Source organism: Fringilla coelebs (assembly GCF_963513975.1).
Source record: "Fringilla coelebs genome assembly, chromosome: 6".
In the NCBI taxonomy this organism is placed as follows: domain Eukaryota; kingdom Metazoa; phylum Chordata; class Aves; order Passeriformes; family Fringillidae; genus Fringilla; species Fringilla coelebs.
Window position 1 is genome coordinate 21940182 of NC_140034.1, and position 19636 is coordinate 21959817.

The 19636-nt window shown below is 41.8% G+C and overlaps 1 protein-coding gene across 1 annotated transcript; it reads left to right on the forward strand.

Moving 5' to 3' along the window:
• Positions 1-3797: 3797 nt before the first annotated feature.
• ALKBH1 (alkB homolog 1, histone H2A dioxygenase) lies at positions 3798-18442 on the forward strand (the record flags this gene model as incomplete). The annotated part of the gene is given in 7 exon segments (XM_084208486.1): positions 3798-3856; positions 3858-4056; positions 6794-6902; positions 11157-11319; positions 14776-14866; positions 15946-16139; positions 16749-18442. Coding segments are annotated over 7 exon segments (1236 nt in total). The 3' UTR covers positions 17170-18442.
• Between the last annotated feature and the right edge of the window lie 1194 nt (positions 18443-19636).

Sequence of the window (19636 nt, forward strand, 5' to 3'; positions counted from 1 at the left end):
CACTCATTCACTTTGACTCTTTCTTTGACTGTGTCTTCTACGGATCTGCTGTTTGAGAGCGAGCTGAAAACAACGAAAATTATTGATATTAGCTAGGCAAGAAAGTTTGTTATTTTTCATTTCTGATCACCCAGAACATTGATATAGAAAGTATAAGATACATTTACAACCGATGCAGTTTCATAAGCCTCAAGCCTGACACGCAAGTTGAATATATATCCACAGCAATTGCTAGTTGTACCAGCAATATGCATATTAAAAGCTTGTGCTTTCAACTGGAATTAATAAAAAGTAACTGTCTAAACCTAGCCTAGAAAAACTGAGAAAAGTGCTCATGTAATCTAGAGAAGGCTGCATTTTTTAAGAAATGAAAATAACTACTGCTTGCCTTCTGCTTTTTATTTCATTATAAAGAAGCCTCTTAGCATGCACCTCTTGTGAGAGTTTCTTTGAAGCATAGGCAGTTAAGTGCATGTGGCTATCCTTACAGCTTTAAGAACAAAAAGCAGCAAAAAAAATCCAGGAAATTGCCACTAAATGCTATGTTATTTCTAGTACCTAATTTGATAATTGCATACAGATAACATCCTAGTTCAGCACAATTTATGAGGGATGAATCTACTGCCAACGTAATCACAGTTTAAGGAGTCTTAATTTCTGCTCCCATTTTTGTACCGGTTGGAACTCGCAGGTTCGTTCGTCTTGGGAATAGGTACCAAAGTAACCACAACCAATGATGACTTAGGTAGTAATATAAACCATGGCAAGTGAAATACTTTACCACAATCAACATACTGCATCACTGAAGTCTATCATCAATTCCTTTTACTATCTCTTAGCATTTAAAGTCTCAAAATAAGAAATTAGTTGTCAAAAGGATATTGAAGAATTCTTATTAATTAATCAAAGGCTTGAACTGATTGTGTCTGTGACAGCAGCCTGCCTGTTGCTCATGGTTTCACTCTCTACTACGCTGTCTGAGTAGTTTTATCAGCTGAAGCACATCTAAGTCTGTAAGAAAATCCCCTATTTAGGGAACATACCAGATGCGAGTTTCTAATTATTTTGATATGAGAGCTGTTAATAAAATGGCTTTGGGCAGCCATTGACTCACTGTTCTTTATTCCTTATCTGTCAATACCACTGCACACTAAATGTTGAGGAAGTGGTGAGATGGCTTTGCTGCGTTTCTATGCTGGAGTGGAGCTGGAGGATACAGTTGTCTGGCTCTAACTGACCAGTCAAGGACAGACACTTTTGTATGTGTAGGAGACCATTACACTGTCTCGATGCCATGCATTAATGCACTGAGATTGCCAGAGTGTTTTATTTTTTGCGTTACTAACATTTAAAATGTTACAGATGGAGAGAACAAGACCCTACACTAAAGCGATTTTAGAGTTGTCTTGAACCCATGAAAGCAAGAAGTTAACTTCTCCTGTATGAAATGACAGCTGGAGAAAACATAAATTTCACTGAAATTTGAAGCTTAGCATCACTTTCTTTATCATGTTCTCCCTGCCACTCAACATCCAGATCAGATGTTGGAACCCACCTGCAGAAACCTGCATGACAAACTACAAACTAGTTGCACAGCACATCCCAACCAGTTTTACTGCACTGACATTACTTTAGCATAGCAGGTTTTGGTCTCTTGAGTGTGATCTCTTAGGTATCTCTATGATCTTGACCCCTAACAACTCAAGTTGACAGGAGGGAATAAACAGAAGTGGTGACGTTTTAAAAAACATTAAAAGCACATCGAGTGACAAAATTCTTAACCACATTTTAAAAGAATGTGGTAATAAAGGAATTAGCACATTACCCTGGAACCTTCAAGGATGTGGGGGTCCTTCTGTAACACATTCTGAACTTCTTCTGGAGTTGAGAATTTAATCCAGCAATAACGTTTGTGAAAGCCTGTATCTCTGTTCTAATTACCAGTGAAAAAAACAAAATGCAATTACTACAAGAAATATTCACATAGGCTGTTAAAAACTTTCTACAGATATTAAAGATTCAGAAATTGTCAGAGGAGTTGGCACACTTGGTGTTTCAGGAGCCTTTTTCAGACTAAGACGTTTGGTGTCAGTGACAGCATGAGGGGTCTAAAATCATGATCTTAAGATATAGTTGAAGCCTGGAATAATGTATAGACAGTAGTTTCAAACTGCAGTATTTATCTACTAATAAGCCAGTCACAACAGAACAGATATTTAAATGGCCACAGTACTTGAACAACATTCAGCAAGATAAAGCAGCTGCTTAAGAGACAAAGAAAGCTGAGTACCATTCAGAATGACAAGCACTAACTGCACTGAAAAGAAAAACGTTATTTTTAGAAATAACTCGCCAGTCAGAAAAGACAGTTGTCAATAAACAGGTGATAATGAGGAAAAGCCAGGTGTATCCAAGTGCCTTCTGTCCCTCTGCTGATCCCACTCAGAGCTCACAACAGCTCAGCCACTCTCATCACCAGGCATAACTGGCAACACTTCCAAACCACCTACACGGTACTGCCAGGTTTCAGTACCACGGTGATGTCTAAATTAGGCTGTCCTACACTGGTGATTTTTGTACCTCTGGGTTTTAAGTAGTAATGAAACTCCTCAAGTATTCACTGAATCTGAATGTACACACATGCATCACTTGAACCAGTGATGGAGGTGGGTTTGTGGTAAGCTACCAGACTGCAACAAAACAATGCAGTCTGACTTGGGCTTGAGGAAAAATGTGACAGCAGGCACCTAAGCTTCAAGTATTCAAAACAACCAGCCTGTTTCAAACTTTGTCTATTGCCAAACTAATCCTCAACAGAGTGAACCCATCAGCTCACTAACTGATGTTCACTACACACTGAGCTTAATTTAACAGGATTACTTCAAATGGAGAAACAAGCAGACAGAACCTTTACACTTCGAGCAATGGTCTGCAATTTACCTGCAAATGAACACTTTTTTTTGACTGTTCATCTTTAAAAAAGTGCACTAGATACTAAATCCCTGATCTAAACACTCAGAAGATAAACAGCCTAAACGGCAGAGGCATTGGCAGCACCCTGCAGAGGTTATGGGTTTTGTGTTAGCCCTGCACTCTGGATGGGGTTTTAATCCACAGAAGGTTTTGGTAGGTTCATACCCACATCTTTAGTTTTCGGCCAGCAAGACCAGGCACACAAAAACTTTATTCTCTGTCAGAAGAATGTCAACACGATGATAGAGAAGCTCAAAGCACTTAGACTAATTATTCAGAAATGGTAGCATCAACAGGATGCTGAAGGATGTACTTTGTAAAGCCAATGGAAACCACTAAGCTTCAATAAGGCCGAGCGCTGGCAGACAAGTAGTGGCGCTCCTGAAAGAAGGAGCTAAGGGTAGATAGCGCTGAAAACCTCACTAGAGTTCAAAATGAGGGGTCCAGACTGCAGCTTCAAGGAAGCGGGGAAGCTGCTTCGGGGCAAGGCCTCAGCCGCAGGAGCAGCCAGCGGCTCTTCCCCGCTTCGCCGAGAAGACACGAAGTGGGGCCCGGAGGACGCGCGGGTACTCACGAAAGGCAGCTGGCACCTCTGCACCGACCCGAACTGGGAGAAGTACTCCTTCAGCTCCTCTGTGGGAAAACGCACCAGATTACCTGGGCCCGGAGCCGCCGCGCCGCCCTAGCCCGACCCCGGCCTATGCCGGCACACGCGGCGAGGCCTCCCAACCCCGCCAGCTCCAGCAGCGGCGAGCGATGTGGGGGGGGGGGGGGGGGGCACAAACTCACTGCTCGACACCGTCCAGGGAATCTCAGCCACGAAGATGTCGAAGAGCCGCCGGGAGCGGCGCCCAGCCGCCCGCACCGCACTGGCCGCCGCCATGTCGGGACTGCGGTGAGAGGGAGGGAGGGAGGGACGGAGAGAGGGAGGGGCGGCCCCACCCCGGCCGCCCCGAAATGGCGGCGGCGGCCCTGACCCGTGAGGGTGGGGAAGATGCGTTCCGCCGGCTCTTTCGCTTCTATCGGCAGCGCGACGCGTCCGACCTGCGGGGCGTGGTGGACTTCTCTGCGCCGGGGGGCCAGGTAATGCTGGGCTGCTTCTGCCCGTGCCCCGCGGTGAGCGGCTCGGAGCGCGTTCCGCCCTCGGCGCGGTGTCTCAGTGCGGGGCTGCGGCGGTGTCGCTGCAGCCTCCTCTCTCCATCTGCTGTTTCCTTTCGTGCCCGACGCCGAATCCCTAGTGCCGCCTCGTTTGTGTCTAGAGGACGCTGCACTCGAGCGCTGAGCCTCTTACGGGTCACTGTGCTGGTTTAAAAGCGAGAGCGTGACCCGGGTGGCGCAGCTGGGCAGGGCCCGGGCCCCTCTGCCCGCGGCCCCAAAGCTGGGCTCGCCCGGGGTGTCCCTGAGCCGTGGGACGCTGCCCGAGGGCACAGGGTGCCGTGCAGCCGCTCCTGGCCAGCGCTATGCCTAGTCACAAATTTACTACTTTTCCTTATATTTACTTTCACAATATTTAATTAGCTCCCTGTACTGCAGTTGGGGATCTTCAAAGCCTCTAATAGAACCGCGTGGTATTTAAGCAGCAGAACGTATGGATATAAAAAACGCCGAGTTTCTTTCTCAGAACTGACACTGTTTCTTGGGCCTGCTAGCACTTGTCTTAGCCCTGAAATACCTGGGTGAGCTGGAATCAGCTTCCCTTTGCTGTACTACCTTCCCCCCAGTCAAGTTTCTTCTCCTTTCTCCCGCCTGTATAATGAGTGCTTGGCTTAGTCATGAGGATGAGTTCTGCTGTTACAGTGGGTTGGGGAATACAGTCATCAGCACAGCTGAAAGTAGTAGCCATCATAGTAGTTGACCATGTCTTCAGTGATGAAGAAATGATCCTTAAAACTTGTCTTCTGTTTTGTCACCTCACAAAAGAATGACACAAATCTGCTAAAGTGTTGTTATCCAGGGATTTTCTACTTCTGAGCTTATGTCAAAAAAAGAAGTGAGGAATATAGTTAAAATGAAACTTTGCCTAATTTTTCATTGTTTTAATGCTTAGTCTTTTCTTTTTAGTGTTCTATTAAGCAGTTTATTTTTCTATCTTTTTGGACTATAATTTTGCTGTTGCTAATGAAACACAAAACCCGACCCATATGAAATTGTTCAGAGCATTAGAATTAACTAAGGAACTTGTTAACATCTCAGCCTTTCTTGAGCTTGCAGGAATCCTGTATTTGGTAAAGGATTACAGCATTATGGCTCTTCTGGGAAATTAATTTTGAATTCAATTTGAGAACATCACAAGGATACGTCTTCTTTCAATATTACTCTTTTTTGTGCCTGTTACCTTCAAAGATCGGGTAACAGCTTACTAGTGAAAACATATTTTATTCCTCTTTCCACCAGGTTAAAAACATCTGCTGTTTCTCTTTAAGACCTACAGCCCAGGCAGATTGGCCTAGATAGCATTGCTTCTTTTTTCTCAGAAAACTGCTTCATGCAGTTGAGCTCTTCAGCAAAGTGTGACATACCCCATCTGCCCTGTTACCAGGCTTATTTAACTGACTCAGCACATGTAATTCTTCAGCTCAGAAACACCTCCTGTTCTCCAGAAGCCCAGGCAATAGCTGGTGTGGAAGCACTTTGAGCAGACAGTGAGGTGGCAGAGTTTTGGTCAGAGTATGAGACTTCCTGGGGACGCTCTGTGGCAGGACTGTGAAGTAAGCTCAAGGCTGGTTCTCACAAAGCTGCTTTTGCCAAGGAGGTGAAAAATTGGTGAAATTTATTATATTGCCAAAAGATGCTGTCCAGCAATAGTTCAGAATTTCTTAGAAATTCTGTGAATGTAATTTAGTTCTGTTATTCAGAAAATGTTAACCAGAGCTGTCAGCTGCAGAGAGTCTGATTTACACCAGCACCACTACAGAGGCTGTGTGCAAAGGCCTTAATTTGATTAACATTTTAAGTTGTCATAGACAAAGTCTTGCAGTCTCTGCTTGTTTATTCTTTCTGTGCCTGGCCATCTCTTTCCTTATATGAGCTGTACTTTTCCACTGCTGCATGGAGACCTGGACTGGAGAACTAAGCCAGAACCGCCAACTTGCTTCTGCCTTGTCCTCCTCAAGACAGTTCCCTGTCCTAAGGGAAGAAGGGAGTGGGAACACAGTAGAATGAGTTTGGTGGGTTTTTTCAGCAAATGTTAGCTTAAATACGTGCGTTGTTGTAACATAAGGGAGTATGTCAGGTAAATACATCTTGCCAAGCCTTGAGCTGTTGATCCTGCTGTTTGGAACAGAATTGGCACGGTGGCATTCAGAATTGACAGTGTTTCTGTAGTCCTTCATATCTGACAGCTTTGGCTACTTCATTGCTGTACTGCTTATCCTTCTGTAAATTAGAGATGAGAATAGTAATCTACTGTCTAGGATCATGGGCAACCTGTATTTGGAAAATATAAAGTGTTATGAGTATATTGCTCTCTAATGGAGGTTGATAGCAGAATATTTTATAATGATGAGGCTGTACTGTGAAAATGGACAAATCATGATGAATTTTTTCTCATTGGTATATATTGTTTGGGTTTTTTAATGAGTGGGGATATCTCATCCCTAGATAAAACCTGTAAGTACCCTTTGATACTTATGTTCGTTGTGTACTGGCTCTGTTTGCACTGTCCCAGTTACAGCTGTTTAGACAGTAGTTTTGTGGTACATTTGGCATTTTCATGAGAGCTACCTTCAAGCATGGTAGCACTTTTCCTTTTAGATGCTATTTTTGGATGAGTTTTGTGTTTCTCACTCTTTTTTTAAGCAGATCTGTTTTATTTTTCCAGGTGTTCAGATCACAGCTCAGTATTTCTTCAGTCAGTGATCAAGATGCCTACAGAGCAGGATTACAGCCAGTTAGCCAGTGGAAAGCTTATGGCCTCAGTGGGTATCCAGGTAAGTACCTCTGATTTCAAGAAAAATTAAACACAACCTCATTGCTTTGAATTCATGCAGTTTCAATCTCATTTTTCTTGTCCTGCCTGAAAAAGCTATTTTGGTTTGCCTAAGTGTAATTTAATGTTGTTGTAAGTGCAGGAGGACAAACAAATCAGCTAAGAGTGGGATCCAGCAATATTTATAAAGGTGAGAAGAGCCAGTTGTTTCATAGTAAGATCAGCCAGACCATAGCTCATGGACTCCTGTTCCTTTGGCAGAAACTTCATTTCTGTATAATCTGTTTTTCCTTAATATACATCATGCTCATTGGGTACATGGCTGAAATACAGTAGTTTCACAGTTGAAATCTGGCATCTACTTGTCAGTGTAGGACACAGAGTACAGTAAGTGAATAAGAACCCTTTGGCCTATTCAATATGCAGAGTAATTTCATTAGGCAGGGTATTTCAGAAGTGGAAATGTGTTTCAGGTTTGCAGTTTACCTGGTACAGTCACAGAGAGGTATTAGGTTGGAAGGCACCTCCAGAGGTCTAGGCCGACACCCTGCTTAAAGCAGGATGAAGTTGCAAGTTAGGTCAGGATGTTGAGAGCTTTGTATGGGTAAATTCTGGAAATCTCCAAGGAGAGAGATTACACACCCTCTCTGGGCACCTGTACCAATGTTTGGCCATGTTTTTTTCCTAAACCTCATATCTAATGAAATTTGTCTTGCTGTTACTTGTGCCGTTGTCTCTCACAATCTTGCTGTGCAAATCTGAGAAGAATTGGGCTCCCCTCCTCTCTCATGCTTGTGGGTGGTGCTCACCAATTCCAGGATGTGTCACTAGCCCTCACTGCTGCTCACAGTTTGTCCTCAAGGCAGCCTGGCCTTGGTTTGGAGCTGCTCTTGACCTTGGGCCATTCTGTTGCACTGTGTTATTCTGCCCCAGATGCAGAATTACCACTGTTGAACTTCTGAGGGTCTCTTTAGCCCATTCTTCACTTGTCAGAGTCCTTTTCAGTGGCAGCACTAGCCTGCAATAGATCCACTGCTGCCCCAATTCAGTGTAATCTGTAAGTGATATGAGGATGAACATCCCATCATCCACGTTGTTGATGTAGATGTACTTATCTTTGCCCCAGGATCAAAGAATGCAGCTCATAACAGCTGCTGGTTAGACTTTGAATCATCAAATCACTGTTCTTTAAGCCTGGTGATCCATCCAGCTTTTGCTTACTTTTTCAATTTGCCAAAAAAATTTATGGTTCCCAGTTTGGCTCCAATGGTGCTGGAGAAGACCAAAGGGAAAACTTTTCTTAAGCCAAGGTAAACATAATCCCCTGTTTTCCCCTTGTCTGAATATCTCACTCTAGCAGGCAGTAAAGCTGGTTAGACAAAATTTGCCTCCCATGCTCTCTGTTTCCAACCACCATGTGTCTAGAAGTTGTTGCCATGAAAGTTTGCTTCATAATTTTATCAGGAGTTTGGGTAAGGTTGATAAGTTTGTAGTTCCCCACATCCTTCTTATTTCAGGAATTTTTGTTTGATTAATTATGTTTTTTTCTCATGTTTCTTTCCATTCATTGGGACCTCAGTTTCTGCATGGGTTGCTTTGAAGCCAGCCTAGCATTTCTGAAACTGAGGCAGCCATGCTACCCATCTGGCATGTGTAATACACAGGGAATTTAATAATTTCAGGAGAAAGGCTTCTGCCTCTTCTTGCCTCTATAAATGTTTTGTTCCACTTATCTGTCATATTATAGCTGCCCTTGCTTGGTCTGCTTGTCACTTACTGTCTGTCTAAATATCTTCCCTGGTAATTACATAGGGGGTGTGGGGAATCACAGGTGTTCCACGTAACTGCATTTCTCTTCTGCTTTGGCAAAGGAAACCTTTTACTGAAATGAAATGCAAATACATTGACAAATTATCTGTCCTGTTTAGAATCAAGTCATGTGTAGACTTGAGGAGAATAGTGTTTTATCATTTTTCAGCTACCTTTATCTGGGCATCCTAAGACAGTAGGAGATGTGTAACCAGCTGTCCCAATAGCCTTCTAAGTGAAGTAAGAATTTCTTTAGTTGTTCTGTGAGCAAATGGAAAGGAAGTACTTTGGGTTTGTCCCCACAGTAAGCAATGAAGTAGAAGATGAAGGAATCTGGGTGAATTTCTATTGTGGTGTCCTGAGTTCTGTGAGAAGCATGTGATGCTGTCTTTGGGTCTTTGTAACTGACACAGTTTTTTTTAATGAGAGGTTTTTCTTGTTATTAGACATCTGCATGTCTTATACTTCCTTGGACTGAGGTTGGAGACCACATTCATTAGGTGCAAATTAACTTGTAGTACATAGCAAGATAGTACTGCAGTTAGAGAATTGCACCTCCTTCCTCAGGGCAGTTTCCTTTAGTATACAGATTCACAAAGAATAATTCTTTTACCTTTTCCCCCCACATCTTTCAAGGGCAAGAGGTTCAATTATATTGTCCTCAAAGTTTGTCTGTGGTGTTCTTCAGGCAGTTGAGAAAGATTGCTACGGAAATATTTCTTATTTCTTACTTTTCTCCCTCCTATGCGTGTAAGTCACTGATTTCTAGCACTATGAGTCTTTGTTCTATGTTTGCACAGAATTTTATAGTAAAACTCTGCAACTCTTAAAAATTCAGTTTCTGCCTTTCTTGACATAATAAGCATAGTAGTAACCCACTTTTTGGTAGTTACTGGTTTTGTAAATCTAGACCAATCTAGTTTCTTAAGAGAAACCTAGGTCAAGGGAAGGTTTGGAGAGACATAAGCATGTTCTAAGTTTGTGACATAAAAGCCATAAAATCTGGATTCTTGTTCTCATCTCTGCTTGTAACTAACTCTCCAGGCTTCAATGCCTTCATTAATACCTGGGGATAACACATACATAGTAGAGTATAATTTCATGAACATAGTAAAGTGCTTCAAGAACCCCCCCCCAATCAAAAGCTGTAGACAAGAAGGGCAGTATTATTATTCTGTTCTGTGTAGATGCCAACAGAAAGTAAATAGAATGCTTGTGGCAAAGAAACTTCTTGTAGCCAAACCTATCCGAAGGCTGCCGTATTCTGAAAGTGCAGGGAACAGAGTGAAGTGAATGACCGTATCTAATTAATGTACTGAAGGCTTTCTTTCCAACCAGTTACTTTAATCTTGAGTCTTTGAGGTATGCTGGCAGGTAGCTCTTTTTGTGCTTTTACTACCACTTCCATTAGGCCACAAGGGAAGTTTGTATCCTCCTGAGACTCCTAGCTTTGCTGCTTCTTTTTTCACCTATTTTTGTCTCTTGTTAACTTGATATGACTGAGAAGTTCAAAAAGACGCAGTAGGCCAAAACCCTAAAACCTCCTTTTCCTTTGTTCCTCTTATACCCTTATCTCTCTTTACATGTGGATTTTGTGTTGGTGATTCTTATTGAATTGACAGTCTTTGAGAGAATGCCTTGATTCTCAGAGTAGGTGCAGTACAGATTAATAGCATCTCTCATACGGGCTGCTGCTTGAGCCCTGCCTGAGGTGCCTGGCTGCAAGAATGTGCAGAATAGCTGCATGTTCATTTTGTTTTGTTAATTAACGATGCCTGCAAAGTATTCACAGTCAATAACAAGTGGTCTGGGATATCATTTGACTTTCATGCCCATTTCTGAGTGTTAACCATATCAAAATGCAAATATGAATACAACCAGACTTACCTGGAAATAAGCATGAAGAAAAGGGGAGAACACTTTTCATTAGTAGTCACTTGCTCAGCCCAGGGACTTCTTTCTGAAGTAGCAGTAGAAAGACAGTATGTGTTCAGAGACAGGGATAAAGTTCATTTGAAGCATAGAAAAACTAGGCCAGAATTGCTCTAACTTTGCTGTTAGAGTTAGAAAAGTCCTGCTGAATCATTTAAAAAATAAAATTTACTCCAAAACAATTGGATTTCCATGTTCTTGCTCCTTTATCTCCTGTAATCAATATGCCTTACATAGATATGTCCTTTATTGTAATTTCTGTTTGGACTAGTGTTGGCTGCCCCCTCTGCCTTCAACCTTGTGCCACCATTTGTTCTTTCTGAAAAAACCCAATAAGTTTTAACTTAACTAGAAGAGATTTCATCAGCTTATCTGCACAGTCAATGGTTGTATGTCTAAGGGTTTTTTTCACTACCTCTGGCTCCTGTCCTTTGCTCTTAGATTCAGAAAAAAACCCCAGGGAAATGCCTAATCCTACTTTGTCTCTATCCTCTCCTTTTTTCTTTGTGGTCAGGGTTTATTTTCATACCAAACCCTTTCCTTCCTGGCTGCCAGCGTCACTGGGTGAAGCAGTGTCTCAAGCTGTACCCTGAGAAACCCAATGTCTGCAACCTGGACCTGCACATGGCTCCTGAGAAGACCACTGACCTGTGGGGACAGAGCAAGGAGCAGCTGAGGTGAGTTCACTATCACCTTTCATGGTCAAAACTCATCTCAATCTCACCTTTGAGGAGGTCTAAGAAAATTGAGCAGGGAAGGGAAGCTGAAGAAGATTCTGTCCATGCTGGCAGAATACAGATGGTGTCAGACATGCCAAGTTAAAGATGGATATTTCATGGCTTCCTGTGCATCCCTGCTAATTCTCTGCATTCATTCTCAGTGGGATTTTCTAGTAGCATATTGTTCTAAAGCCATTGGTGAACTGTTACATAGTGACCCTGGCTGCTGTGGTGCTTGAAGTTTGCTAAGCTCAGCTATGAGTGGAACTGTGAAGTCCCTCTGGGCCTCAGTTTTCCTGAGGCAAAACAGATCCTTTCCAAAACTCCCCACTAATGGTAGCACTTCTTCCCAGTCAGCTCTTAGACCCAGTACAATGTAATAGAAATGCTGTTAGCTGTACTTTCTTGAACTCCTCAAATCTAACAGTTATTTTCTTAAGTATTTCTTTTGGTTTGGTTTTGTTTGTGGTTCTTAATTCAGCATGACATTGAATTAAATGTATTAAATTTACCATTTTAACAGCAATCTTGTTTAATCTGAAAGATTCCATCAGATTCAGAATTCTGTGGCTGATGTAGCTGCCTTCCCTCTACCTGATCTGGAATTTAATGGAGAATTTGTCCCAGTTTTGAAGTCAAGTAGAAAGTTTAGAAAAAGGAAAAGTCTTTTAAAAGCTTGGACTTTATTAAAGTCACCTGTAAAAATACATATAAGACAGACTGTTTACATTACACAATCTTTTAGCTATCTGGATTTATCGTTACCTTATTGATTTCGCGGCTCATTTTTCATAGTGATTATTTTGTGTGATGGTGCAGCCAGAGTTCTCTACAATGCTCATCTTCCACCTCAGTCTCTTAGTGACGTTGACATGCTGAGATCTTTCTTCGAAAACCTCTTGACATCTACAAGATATAGAATGGCAAAAGCAAGACTGGGACTTCTAACTGTTTGCACCTAGGAGAGAAGTTCTCCTCTCACCTCTGTTTTCCATGCTCAGTCAGAATTAGTTACAGAAATGTAGACAACATTTTTGTGTTCCATCAAGAATGAAAAATTGTTCTGTGAAAGGATTGTACATTGTGCCCAATGGCTGAAAAAAGTGGGGTGCTGTTTCAGTTTGACAGGCCTCTCCCAGTAGGACCTGCTGTGTGCAGAGAATGATCGGAGCAGAAGTTAATTTGCAGCTGAATCCAGTTCAGTTGAAAACAGTGTTTAGAAAAGTGATGGCTGGCAGCAGCCCTGGCAATTTTATTAAGTACTTAACTGAGTCTTCAAGTGAGCAAACTGCTGTATTTGTGCTTATACCTAGAGGAAGCAGATGGAACTAGCCAGCCTCTCTAATATCTGGAGTGAAGGCATTTCAGGGAGGCAAGAAGCAGTGTTTAACTGAAAAAAGGTCTACTTCCAACATGGGTCACACTTTTAATGCTATTTAAAGTCATCAGGATAATGCATGCATGTGCTTGGGTCATGGCTTATCTGTTCTTCTCAGGATGCAGGAATCACAAGGTAGGGTGAATCTATACAATTCCTAGACATATATGCTATGCATTCCTCACAAAATGGAGCCCTGAGTATTTTCTCGAGTACTGGGGACAATTAAAAGCATTAAAGGGAATAGAGCATTCCCACAAGGGGCATATAGATATACAGCTATGTCCATCCTTGTGTATAAGGAAAAGGCTGGAGGGGTTTCACAGATGCAATCATTACCAGCAAATAGAGAAAAAAGGGATCTTCAGACCAAGGCTCCCAAGCTGTTCAGTCTTTTTCTAACATAGTTATACCAGACATTTTCTGTGCTTTCTTGTGGGACCTCATTCATTCCAGATACACAGCACTCATACTTTCCCCTTCTTAGCAATCACATATGAAATCACATGTAAAATACCAAGTTCTGGGAATAGGGACTTCCCACATGCATTTGGGCTCTTGCTGTTGTGCAAACACTGTAGCAAAAAAAGGGCACTTCTGAAAGGCACATGCTAAAGTTGTTTCATTATGAACATCATTTGTCAGTTGAAAGATGTACAAGAACAAACTGTGGGCTCTCCCTTTTCTAAATGCTGTGTTGCCTGCTTGTGAGCTACACAAATTGTTCCAAGCAGCATGTATTTGACAGTTGCTGTGTTGGTGTTTATGGTAATTGCAGTTGCTGTTACCCTATGACAGATGGAAATTGCAAAGACTATTTTCAGTAATCAGTGAGCTAAGAAAAATTACTAAAGGTAAAGAAACTTGCCTTTTACTTCTGTTCCTGGTTTATCTTATGAGCTATCGGATGGCATAGTTGAAGGGCAGGAACAAGCTGTGTATCCAGATAGAAATGCACATTAAATGCATGTTTGGCTGACACTTGACCATGACAGCACAAATATCAATCTTTTTTTGTAAAAGAGAGCATGTCATGCTGAACTAATGAGGCTGTAAATGAGAGCCAGGCGTCTGGTACTACTGTTTATCTTCTGAGTATATTTCCCTTTTCTGTATTTTTCTTTTTTTACCATAACACATGACTTGCCTTGAGAAAAGTATGCTGAAGTTGCTGGAATGAGTAGACTAGAAGATAGACATGTACCTTCCTTTTTGTAATTGTCATGAAGATTTCTAGCTGATTTAGTTACTTGTACTCTGTAATTTTTCAAAGGCTTTTCTATAGTCTGTCCTAGAAGCCTCTCCTTGAAACCTCTTCTTGCTTTCATCGCCTACAAGTAAGAATGTACATTGGTGTGTGGCTTCAGACCACTCAGTCCCTTTACTTCAGGCTTGTCACGTGAGAAGAACAGTTCTTTGTCCTGCACAGTAGTCTGGATTAGGGGACACCTGCAGTCTAGCCTTCTTGACACTGGGAAGTCAAGAGAAGTCTTACTTCTTTCTTACTGTGAGTCAGCCCATCCTAAGGACATTTTATCAAAGTACCAAGTAGTAGAACTAACCATCCTTTGCAATATTAAGCAGCATGGTATGCTTCACTGTCAGGCAACTCATTTTTCTCTCGTAATTTTCCATTAAGTGCCTAGAATACTTTTTCCTTGAATTTGCAGATTTCAAATCTTCAGATTTGGTCTTTCATTTTTGGGTGCTCAAGTAGGACATGTTTAATTCTGATTACTTAATCTGCGCTACTCATTGTGTTTCCATCCAATAATCTCTTAGGTAACATTTGAAAATACAAGCTTTCAAACTGTCAACAGTTGGCAGTAGGCCCCATAGCTTGCACACATTCCATGAACTAAATTTTCAGGGTCTTTGGAGGAAGAAAGTATTGGCACTGAAAATAAAAGTTAAGCATTGATCGGTTTTAATAGGCTGTGAAATGGATGAGTGAATCTCATTACTGTATGCTGCACTACCAGAAGACCCCTCAGAAATTAACACATCTCCTATTTCTTTATATTTTGTCTTTGTAGAAGGAAAGGTTCCAGTAAACGGGAGCCCAGGAGCCTGTTGGAGAAGCTGCGCTGGGTGACCCTTGGTTACCATTATAACTGGGATACTAAGGTATTGAGGTTAAATTCTTCTCCGTTTTTCTTAGCCAAAAGCACTCAGAATGGCAAACAGAGAAGGACATAATGGAATAAAATGTTCATGATCCTACAAGACAGTCTTGAGGAAAGGACTGACAAACTGTTCTTTTAAGAACATTTAAATTTGTATTGGTTTACTGTGAAGAGTTTCATTGCTGCATTCTTTCCTTTGAAAGTTAACGTGACAGCATACACTCAGCTCTAAACCTGCAACTATTCCAGGGTAAGTGGCATTTTTACCTACCAAAAGGGATGATTACAAAAGTGTTGCTAACTGTTAAGCTAGTATGACTTTTGGTAAACTACTGTTTGGTGGGTGAGCAGGAACAATAAGAAACTGCTGCTCATGTGATTTTGAACTTTAATTAATCTGAACCACTATAGTGCATTCTTACCAACTAACAGCTGTTTTGAGGATCCTGATCAAAATAAACTTTTTTTCATGAGACTGAGGTAGATGGAGGCTGATAAACACTGGCAGAGTGAATATGCATCTTATCTGTATATTGCAGATAACCAAATCTGCTTCTAGCCTTCTATTTACTAGATCAACCTGTTATTGGATGGCCTTAATGAAAGTTTGGTTATTATCTTCCAGTCCTCTCAGAATGACTTATGGACAGAGAAAAAGTAGGTTTGCAATTGATTTCTGCTTGTTATTAATGAAGTAATAAAAGTGCTTGTTTTGGAGCTCTGTTATGAGCTATGGAATGTCTTTCCATTGGCAGCTTCAGGTTGTGACTGAGAAGATCATCAGGATGTTGGTACTAATCTTACTGATTTCAAGTTTAGCATCTAGATATAATGATTAACTCCACAGTTAATTGAATCTCTGTCAGTCTCAGCCTAGGCCATGAATTTAATGGTAGGAGGTAAATTTGCTGTGGTTCTGCCTGTGTTGTAGTCATTTTCTAGGTAAATGTGATGTCCTTCTCCATGACTATCAGCCAGGATTTTGAGTTCTTTTTCAATGTTTGTTTCCAAGTGTATTTGCTGCTCTGATGAGTTTGGTGTGGCTTTTTTTTTTTTTTTTCTCTCCCCCTCTCCTTCCAGAAGTACTCAGCAAATCACCACACTCCTTTCCCCTCAGACCTTGCATTCCTATCAGAACAAGTGGCTGCAGCCTGTGGGTTTCGGGGTTTCCAAGCCCAAGCAGGTATCTTGAACTACTATCATTTTGACTCTTCACTGGGAATTCATGTGGATGAGTCTGAACTAGACCATTCTCGGCCCCTGTTATCATTCAGGTGAGTCAAGGAAAGCACACTTGAGTGTTAGGAAAGATAGATGGCTTTTTTCTAGGGTTGCTTATGGTTATAGGAAGGCAGTATGATGTAGTTTGCTAATTGGGTATGTAATCTTCACTCTCAGAAGATCTGAATAACAGAATGCTGTAGGTCAAGGACATAGTTTTTCTTTAAGGACTGCTTGAATAGCCTGGATATAGGAGTGAAGAGCCTGGTGATGTGGCTTCAGACCACTCAGTCCCTTTACTTCAGGCTTGTCACATGAGAAGAACAGTTCTTTGTGAACAGTTCTTTGGAGTGAAGAGCTCTTTTGCAGAGAGCACAGGTCTGTTCTAAAGCAGCAGAGTGCCACTTGGGTACTAAAGAAGTATCTCAGCAGAGCTTCAAACCTGGCAGGGCAATTGCTCACACTCTGCCTATCTTGAACCAGATCTCTTAGTCTGTTTGCCATGTTCCCACCTAAAAGTTGTTCTTAGGAGTCCCTCTGGTTTTTGTGATTGCTTGGGGTGTTTTTTATGAAGGAATTTAACTACTAATGTTTTCTTACTGTACAGAAAATTGTTCTCTACCTGAATTTGTTTTTTCTCTCCATCTTTATACCATCTCTAGCTTTGGGCAATCCTCGATATTTTTGCTTGGGGGCCTGAAGCGGGAGGAGGCGCCGACAGCGATGTTCATGCACAGCGGAGATATCATGGTGATGTCTGGCTTCAGCCGCCTGCTGTACCATGCTGTGCCCCGGGTCCTCCCCAACCCTGAGGGGACAGCCCTGCCTTCCTGCCTCGACCAAGCTCTTTCTTCAGACCTTCCTGTTGGCTCAGTCATTGAGCACAGTTCTGATGAGGACTGGCAGGTGTGTGCCAAGTACCTGCAGTCCTCCCGTATCAACATGACTATTCGACAGGTATTGGCTGAGGGCCAGAAATTTCCAGAGGAATCTGGGACAAATGGAAAGGGCCAAGCACCCTCTGAAGACAGTTATCATGAGAACAGCAAAGCCAAAAGACACAAACCAGACAGAGTCAGCTGAGACCAGGCCATCATACTGACATTGACCAGACTGGCAGTCTCCCTATGGAATTAGGAACTGACGTGATACTGGAAGTCACTTGTCTCTGTTGCGGTTAATAAACTTGTGCAGAATAAATGTAGTCCTTCTTGCTGTAATAAATAGGTAGGAGGAGAAAAAGAATGTAAAAGGAAAAGAAGGATAAGTTCAGGACTGGGACTCAAAAGATTAACTCTATTGGCATTTTGTTGCAAATGTTTACTGTACTCTTTTTCCTTTAAAATACCTGTATGTCAGAGAACTTCAGGCTTGGTTAAGCTTAAATAGTTTAAGCTTTTGATGAAGCTTGGTTTAAGCTTTAGGCATGATGCTTATTAAGTATTTTGAAATCATTGGGCAGAGAGTGTTAGCTGAAGATACATAATTGCTATGTGATAGAGAATCCTGTTGGGCTTGTAAAGCTCAGCTGAAGCAAAGTAACAAGTATGTATGAGAATAGACTGCTATGGGTGTAAGACCTACCTGCAGCATTTTCAAGATAATTACTCCTACAGCAAAAATGGGTTCAGTGGTCAGAAACTGGCAGCTCCCTCAAGCAACACCTGCTGTAAGCTTTCTGTAGTCCAGTGCTCTCCTTTTGCCTGTTTGCATCCCCTCAGCTGCAGCAGAATCTGTTTTTATGAATGGTACTGAACATCTTATCTCAGATTTTAGAGAGAAACAGTTGGGAGCAATATCTACTTAGAATATCTGGTAGCTCCCAACTGGGTCTCCTCCCAGCAGTGAATATGTGACTGAGCCCAACATCGCCTTTCTTTAAAAACTGCCCTCTCCTAAGTGCCTGTGTGTTACAGTTCTCCAGTCCCAAGCTAGCATCTGTAAGGAACAGGATGACTTGCAAATAAAAGCAATGAAGCTGTAAATTAAGTACCTAAAAAATTAATCAGTGACTATCTCTGTCACCCAAAGATAAATATATTGAAACAAAGAAAAGCACTAGCTTTTGTGCTAGTTCTTTTTAAGATTCAGACCATCCTATCTACTTTTTAATGCAATTTTAATTGTTGGAGTGGAATGCACTGTCCCTGGGGTATTTTGTTGCACTTTCCCAATGAATAAACTTACTTGGTTTTAAATTAAAGATCTCTATCAGTTTTGGGCTGGCTATTTTCTTCTTTTCTTTTTCTCCCTGTTAGTTGTTTCAGTGTATTGTTAATGCTGCTGTATCTCTTGTGCGGTTCCCTCCAGGCTTCTTTTGTATCTACTCCCTCTGCAATCTGCCAGCTCCTGTGGAGGAGCCCTCCATATGTCTGCAGGGCTGCTTTGCTTATGGGCAGTTCAGGGTTTGTTGGGCAGTTGCAGAGTGGTGTTGCCTGCAGTATCAAAGTTCAATTTAATACATATGTGACAGCTTTTCCTCACGGGTAAAGTGTCTGGTCTGTTCATTTCATAGGAGATGAATGTGTGTGTTTGCATGCAATTAATTCCTTATACAAAATTGCAAGGAGTTCCAGTAACTTAAGGTCTAAAATAATCAGACATGAGTTTTAATATCTTATTCTATGCTAGATGTGTGTCCTTTCTGTAGTCTGGGCCTAGTCTATTTACAGCTGAGCCCTAGAAGAGTAAATATATTATGCAGAGAGGTTACAACATGACCAGAAAAGAAAGCTGACTGAGTCAAGCTCAGAAAACAGCAAAATTCCCTTAATGGCTCCTGAAAATGGAGATGGTTGGAGAGGAATATCTGTTTTCCTAACTGAGAAGGTAGACTGACTGTTCTTCACTCTGGAGAAGGAAGCAAAGGTTGTCCAACTCACTCATCTCTGATGGTGATACAAGACAGAGTCATGAAACTAGAAGGTGAAGATGGTTTCTTCATGTCACAGGCTGAATTGTAAGTCCATGGGTTTCATGTCTTTTGTTCCCTATAAATATATAATATATGACAAGCAATCACTTATTCCAGGATTCAGTTGTTCCTGTGATTCAAGGATGAGAAAGTATACTGTTTACCCTCTGCAGTTAAAAATGGTAGTAAATGCTGTGAACTACTGATAGCAATTGGCCGTGAGAAGTATCCAGTCCATCGAAGCCTTATGTTTACATGTAACTGAGTTCAGAATTTGCTGAGTTACTTGCAGTCAAGCTTTTTACTTAATGCATTTGTAAGACAGCCCTGATCTAAATCTGTATCAGACACCCAGAAAATGAAAAGTCCATGATCCAGAAATGGACATCTGGGAAATGACCCCAGGGGAAAAAAAAAAAGGCATCCATGTACCATGAGAAACAACAATAAGAGAGAATTTTCTGAACTGCCAGCCTAGCAGGATCATTGGTTCTGTGACCAGAGCAGAGGGGAGTACAAGTGAGCAAACCACAGGACTTCTGCAGGCTCTGCAAACTGTGCTTCCAGAATATAATTTCAAAGAGTCAGTAAGTCCTGGGAAGAAGGCAGGGAGTACTGGGCTGCATCCAGTAATGT